The following is a 7,200-nucleotide window of genomic DNA, read 5'->3' as shown; positions in this document are numbered from 1 at the left end:
ACAAGCTCTTTTCAAGAGACCGAGCACTACGCTCGACTACGGTCGGTTGGTTCTGGCTGCAGACTGGTACAGCAGCCCCTTGCTACTCCTGTGGATCTGCACACTGGAGTAAGGCCTGCAGGTCTCCACCAGACACACTGCTCCCTTGGCCATCCCGGGCCCCTTTCCGAACCCTCATCCCAGCCATAGGGACGGCTTTGGTGCGAGCGGGCCGAGGGAATCTGCACCTCCAGGCACCAGGTGACTGCAACCATTTTATTACAAAGGTCCAATCACCATGTACTGTTTTTACAACGTCAGTTTTCTGGGGGCTCAGCTGAGCTGCTTGGGGTTGTGTTTAGAACAGCACCATTAAGGCGGGGCTTGGGAAAGAGCTACAAAGACCATCTTGGTCAACTAATGCACGGGGACGACATTTCATACCACAGCCAGGGCGAGGGGGAAGAAAAGGGCAAGAGAGAATGACAAAACACCAGCACCACCAGCGGAGGAGGGTCAGGGTAGCCCTGAATTGTGTCTCCTTTTGGCTCGGGGTGGAGGGTGTATGTGGCTTCGTGGATTGCCCTCCCAGGCACACAGCTGGCCCGTAACTAAGGCTGCTGTGAGTTTGGTGGGGGCGTAAAGCCAACCTAGAACAGGTTAGACTCAGGAGGAGGAGGAGGAGGAGGAGGAAGACCTTTGCTGCATCGTGAGCAATCCGCATTTCAACAGTTACTCTGCACCGTGGGCTCCCTGCTACTGCCTAGGGACAGAAAGATGGGTGACCAAGTGGTGTATTGTTTTATTGCTTCATTGGCACGGTCGATCAGGGAAAGGGAAGGGAGAGGAAAGATGGATGAAGATGAGAAGGGAGGAGTAGCAGCAGAGCCCCAAGAACCCTAGTCCACTGCCTGATGCTTAAGTTGGCAAGAACACCATGCAAAACATCTGCCTGCTAGCTAGTGCCGTGTATAAAATAACGCTATGGCAACAGTGCTGGCCTGGTTAGTAGAGGATATATCACCATGAAGCACAAGCAAAGTCTCCGAACGCCAGCGACTCCCTGCTGAAAGTGCAGCTCCAGGAGTCTGCTTAGGAGGAGGATTCACTGCGTAAAACAAGGCACCACAGGAAGGCTGGGTACGCGCTGAGCAACCTGCTAGCGGAGGGAGAGACCTCGTTTTAAATAACGTCTGTCGGTGCTGGCGGCCCCTCAGATGGGTTCGGGTTTTAGCTTGTCCGCTAGAAAGTCGCTCACAAAGGCTTCCACGATCTCGGGGGTGATTTCCTCCACGTCCATCACGTACTTGGCTCTGGCCGACATGTCCAGGATGGTGAGCAGGGGCGCCGCTTCGGGCAGGTTGGTGTAATCCCGCAGGGAGTCAGTCATGTCGTCCTGAAAGCCAGCAAGAGAGAGCCCGTAAATCGAGAGCCAGTGGCTGGCGTCGCTCAACGCCCAGCCGGGGCATTTCCCGAGGAACTCTGGCCCCGCGCCACACGCTTGGCTCAATGACCAGCTACCCGGGACCAGCACACATCCCCCATGAAAGCCCAGAGCCAACTCCCTGGTCTTGGAGCATGCTTTCAATGAGCACACGCCATCCTGGGATTGAACTCCATGCCCCGCCTGCCCTGAGTGCTGACATTTGGTGGGGGAGCATGTGAGATCCAAATCCAAACCAGGATCACAGCCCTGCTCATCCCTACTAACGAGCAGCTGTGATCACAACGTCTTGGTCCACAGGTCACAAGTAGTACCAGAGACCCTCTGAACACTGACGTATCCGGGGAGACGGCCGACTCATGGGCAGTACTGGGACCCTGGCTCTTCAGCTTGGCCCTTGGACTGTAACATGATTAGTGATCTCCTCAGGGAGGGGCGGATGGTCTAATGCGAGCGGGTCTCCCTGGGAATAGAGGTGCCGCACAGAGACTACAAATCCCATCATGCAGTGCTCAATGAAGTGCTATGCAGGCTGCTCAGGTGAAGATGGAGCTGTTAGCCAAGAGGTGCTAAGCATGAGATGAGCTCAAACAGTAGCGCCCCCCTCCCCCAGTCCTGGCCTGAGCCGCCTTGGTTCCGGAGTCCTACTGACCATCACCCCAGCAGCGATTCCTGCAGCGGGGATGGCTGAGCCACAGCGCCCCCGAATCCTGTGGGCTTTGCACCACTCTCCATAGGGGCAGCCGCAATGGGGGGTGGGAACGCTCAGCTGCCCCCCGTGTGCAGCCCAAAGCAGCAGATGCAGCGTGGGGGGCGGCAGGAAACTTCCTCTCGGCACAAAACCATTGTTCCTCCAGCGCGCTGTCGGCTGCAGACCCAGGAGGGAGGGGGGCCTTTGGTTTTCACTCCCCCGTGCTCTGCAGAACACACCCACCCTGCCTGGCCCGAGCACGGCGTGCACTCCCTCCCCTCCCCCGCAGCCGCCACCGGGCACTTGCACGAGGACAGGAGAGAGGACAGAACGGCCGTGCCTGAAACCATGGCCAGCCAATGCTGTTCCCCCCCTCCCTCCTGGGCACAGCTCCGCCCCGCACTGAGGGAAAGGCTGGGACGGGGAGAGGGGGCTTGTGCATCTCAAGTGGGAGGGAGGAAGGGGGCACTGGGTGGAATGGCCCAACTTTGTCTGGCAAACGGTCAGTCCCCCTGACCCGCAGCGAGCACCGGGCACCGGCGTCGTTTGTGTTGTTCTAGCCAGTCCCCCAGCCGCCCGCTGGCCAGGATGACAGGCACCCGCAATGAGGGGATCCCGGTAGCTGTGGTGCACCCGGAGCGCTGGGGGCTGCGCTGCGTTTTGGGGAACCATCATCTCACACCAGGCACCAGAGATGAGCGAAGCGCAAAGGCCGGGGTGCGAAATGCCAGGCTGCGAGCGACGTCACAGGCACGAGAGCGGCACGTGCTGACCGCTGGTGCTCCGGGTGCCCGAGCCCACCACACGTGAAAGGGGCAATTCGACCACCGCGCCTTCTGGAGAGGACCCAGAATGAGACGCCTCCTCCAAGAGGTCCCTGGACGCGAGCGGCAGCTAGAAGGAATCCAACCGGACACGAGCGGCAGCTAGAAGGAATCCAACCGGACGCGAGCGGCAGCTAGAAGGAATCCAACCGGCGCTGCTTGGCCGAGGGGCGGGGGCGTGTGTGCAGCAGGGGTTGCGTTCATTTCGGCCACTGTGCGCGGGCGAATCAGAACCCAACGTGTCTGCCCCGCGGGGGGACTGCACCCCAGGGCTGGGGCGATTCATTCCTCGCTCCTGGCTGCGAGCGCCGCGGCAGGATGCTCATGTGGCCAAACCCAGGATGTGCAGCATCGGGCATGGGGCGGTTTTCCAGACGCGGGGATACAAAGAAATGAAGCCAGCTGGGTCGCGGGTGGCACCGGGCTGCGGCCAGCCACAGCAGGTCACAAACGCTGGCTCCCGGGAAGCCAGGGCTTTCGAGAGTGGCCAGTCGGAGAGCGGCTATGGCAGGGGAGGGAGGACGTCACTCAGCCTGTGGCTTTGTTTCTGTAAAACTCCCGGGGGCTTTGGTGCCACGTTTTCCAAGACGGCTCCAACCTGCACCTGTTCCAGCCCGGGCCCGGCTGCTGGACGGCCCCCGAGCCACCAGATCCAGGCATTCCCTCCACTGACTGTCGCGAAACCCCCACCCCTTTCTCGGGCCTGCGAGCGGGCCGCGGCGGCGCCGGGGGAGCAGTGGGGCGGTGCCCGCACACTCGGCATTGTCAGCGGCTGCGCGGGGCCACCGGAAATGCAGGGATGGCCGGGGAGCCGGCAGCCGGAGCTATCGAGGTGATGAATGGGGCGTTCAGGATGCTCTCGGAGGCGGGGCAAGCCGGCGGCAGCGTGAATGAGCATCAGTGTTTCAGCTCCTGCCAGCGAGCAAGGGGGCCGGGGACGAAAGCCCTCGGCAGGCTAGGGGGAGGGGCGCGAGCGCCGCACTGTTCCAACAAGGAGGCCATTCACAGAGCCAGGCGGGGCGGGCGGGCGACGGCCGTGGGGGGGGGAGCAGGCTCCCCTCGTTGCGCAGCTCAGGGAGGGAAGAGGCTAACTCCAGGCCCCCTGGGGCTGAGGGGCGCCCCGGGCGGAGGGACGCGTACGTTGCGAAGCCTGCGGGGGCTGCCCGGCAGGGGTGACAAGGCCTTCGGCCGGGCCCTGCTGGGGAGCTACGGTCCACGGTTCATTTTCAACCCTCGGTTAAGACCCGTTTGTCGTTTCCAAGCCCACGGCAACCCCAGGACTGACCCAGGCTAGCGAAGGGCAGGGGAGCGTCTCTGCTCACACCGAGCTCCTGCACCCGCCAGGCCGGGAAGCAAGGTCTCCTCTGGCCACACGCAGCAGCAGGGATGGCGCGTACCAGGTCACTCCGCAGGGCAATGGCAGAGCCAGGAGCAACCCCCCCAGCTCTAGCCGCCCGCGAGCCACCAGTGAAAGCGCAGGGACGGCGCCGACTCGGAACTCGGCATTCCCAGCCCCATGCTGGCGGCCGCTCGCTCCCCCGGGCCCTGCGCCAGCCCCAGCCGTTGGCAGAGAAGTGAGGGGCGCGGTCCGTGGGCCAGGGTGAACTCCCCTCCCCTGCCGAATGGGGCATCACTGCCACCCGGCCTGCAGCCTGCCCCGCCAGTCGCGTCCCTCGGAACGGGGCAGCCGTGCCCAGCGGAGCCGCATCCTCTCAGACCGGCTGGAGTCGGCCCCCGGGTCCTGGGTTGGCCGGGGAAGCGGTGGGTCGGGGGCAGTGGATTTCCAAGAGAAGCCATTCGTGTCTTCTCCGTGGACGCTCTGGGGGCTCCCTTTCTCCTGCGCGGGGGGCTCCCGAAAAGCAGCCGGCAGCCGGCCTGGCTCCAAGGGGCGCTGCTGATGGCCAGGCAGTGCCGGCACGGCAGCAACTCGTCAGCTCCCACCCCAGCAAGGACCAAGATTCGAGCATTAACCCCCGACCGCCCCTCGGGGCTGCTGGGGCGGAGCAGGAAAGCAGGGCCCAGTGACTGCCGGATGGGGCTGGACAGGCCTGGCAGAAAACGCTGGTTCCCCCGCGGCATCTCCGGTCCGTGCAACAGACACAGAGGGGCTCGGCGCTGGACGCAGCAGCCGGCAAACCTCCGGGAGCTCGGAAGCTCCATCCAGCAGCCAGAAATGCAACTGCCAGCCCCGGACGCAGGCGCTCAGAGGAGTCCGGGGGCTCCCGCCTCTGCTGCTGCAGTTCGGCTCTTCTGCTTCTGGACACTGCCACAAACCAGAGAAGGGGCAAGAAAGCGCAACGCACGCGGGGCCGGGGCCAGGAGCCTGGAGCCTGGCTCCAACCGGCCTCCCTGGTGCCTGCCAGTCTCTGGGGAAGGCAGGTCCGTTCCTAGCACTCGAGAGGCGTCCGGGTGACCGGCACTCTCCTTCAGACTCCCCTGGCTCGGGCCCTCACTCGGGCCCCTTCTCCTGGCCTCCCCAGCTGCCGACGTCCACGCTCGGCCCCTGCAGCAGGGCCGGGAAGAGGGAGGGGCTTTGCCGTGCCCGTGCCCCACGGCAGCCTCTCTGGCCAGCTCTGGGCACGCTGCAGAGGCAGCGCTTTCCACCAGGCCGCCGGCAGGGAGACCTCCATCCCGGGGCTATCGGCTCCGCGGGGGCTGCCTCCAGCCAGAGCAGACTCTGTGTCAGGGCCACGCTCAGCAGTGAGGGGCCGGCTGGGCTCTGTGCGCCAGGCATGGGCTGAGCAATGCATCCCTCTCCCCCTCTGCAGCGCTCACCTGGGCTGCGCTTTCCCCGAGCGGCGGCGGCGAGGCGAACCACGCGGCGGGTGCCACCCAGCTCTCTCCCCGGGCCAGCCCCAGAGCAGCATGGAGGGGCGGGGGGAAGAAGCCAACATGCCAGGTCTCTTGGAGTCACCCCCCACCCAAGGCGCCCTGGAGCATGTAGTCCAGTCATGGAGACGCCTGCTCTGGATCGGCTGCCGCTGAGCCCTTGGCGGGTGCCGGGGCTGAGTGCACACGGGCTGCATGGCGTCCTCGTCCAGCGAGGGCAGAGGCAGAAGGGGCCTGTGCACAGCGGCCGTGGGGCGCGCCGGCCAGGCCCCCACCGGGCGACTGACAGGGAGAGCAGGGCCGGGCTGGTCTGGCCTCAAAACTCTGCCCCAGCCCCCAGGCCTCTGAGCACGAGCGGCACGTTGACGGACTCCGCCCCGGCCACGTCTCCACCGGCCCCGCTGGCTAGCACGGCTGGGGCGAGACAGGCACAGGAGACGTTTCAAAGCCACCAACGCCACGATGCCCCCGCCCCCGCCAGGGCAAAGCCTTTCGAGGGCCCCGGAGCGGCTCGTTGGCGGTGGCTGCTGCCGGGCGTTTGTCGAGCTGCACCTGGCCGGGTTCCCACGACGCTGTTCTGAGCAAGCTGTCGAAAAGCAGGATTCGAGCAGGCGTGGGGGGGGGGGGGTGCCGCGTGGGGGCAGTGCCCCAAAACGCTGTGGGCAGGGGTGAGGAGCCAGCCGGACCCTGGCAGGGGGCTTAGCAGCGCTAGTGCCCAAAGCAGGGGTCCGGCCCCCTTCACGCTCCCAGGCAATGGTGGGTCAGGGAGGGCGGAGGAAGGAGTGCGGGGAGGCAGGGTGGAGTTCTCCCAGCCCTTCCCCAGGCTGGTGGGGGCATGTGGCCAGTGCCCCCCCCCTTTACCAGTCGCCTCTGGAGCCAGGATTCCTGGTTCTGTACCAGACTCGCTGTGTGACCTGCCACAGGCCACGGCCACAGCCTGGGGGCAGGCGAGAGGTTGGCTCCCTCCGCTCAAGACGTGCAGGAGCCCCCCCCCAAGAGAAGCAGATGCCAGTGTGGCTGATGAAAAGCCTGGCCCTGCGGCCCCCCCGACTCCGCAGTGGGAGACACAGGTCCAAGGCCCTTGGGTGAAAAAGCCGAGGAGAGAAAGCCAAGGAATCCCTCCCCTCCTTACCTCTCCCGCCACAAAGAACAGCAGCGGCGCCTCCTCCTCTTTGGCTTTGTACTTGGCAATGATTTTTTCTGCTATCGGCTGAATCAGCTGTTTCGCTGCCTCCGACTCCCCGTCATCCTCCGAATCTGCGGGCGGCGGGAGAGAAAAAGGCAACACCAGAGGGAGGTTACAGCCGAACGGATCCAACCACCCCCCAGGAGCCAGAGCGCACGGCAGCAGCGTCCAAGCCGGCACGGCCGATGAACCCTGCGTCCCCTTGCAGAGGAGTAACGGTCGTTCGAATTAGGAGCTTTAATTCGAA

General features: G+C 64.5%; 1 protein-coding gene across 2 annotated transcripts in view; it reads right to left on the bottom strand.

Annotated features, from left to right (window-relative positions):
- Positions 1-764: 764 nt before the first annotated feature.
- Positions 765-7,200, bottom strand: part of NXN (nucleoredoxin) — a 93,416-nt gene continuing 86,980 nt past the window's right edge. For both annotated transcript variants that reach the window (XM_075904654.1, XM_075904655.1), the window contains exons 7-8: positions 6,900-7,024; positions 765-1,375 (exon numbers count right to left, since the gene is read on the bottom strand). In XM_075904654.1, coding sequence (XP_075760769.1) covers positions 1,193-1,375; positions 6,900-7,024 — 308 coding nt within the window. In that variant the 3' untranslated portion in view covers positions 765-1,192. The remainder of the gene's footprint in view (positions 1,376-6,899; positions 7,025-7,200) is intronic.

The sequence above is a fragment of the Pelodiscus sinensis genome, chromosome 21, assembly GCF_049634645.1.
Source record: "Pelodiscus sinensis isolate JC-2024 chromosome 21, ASM4963464v1, whole genome shotgun sequence".
Lineage (NCBI taxonomy): Eukaryota > Metazoa > Chordata > Testudines > Trionychidae > Pelodiscus > Pelodiscus sinensis.
The sequence above is the reverse complement of the archived record's forward strand: the minus strand, read 5'-3'. Positions and strand labels throughout refer to the sequence as shown.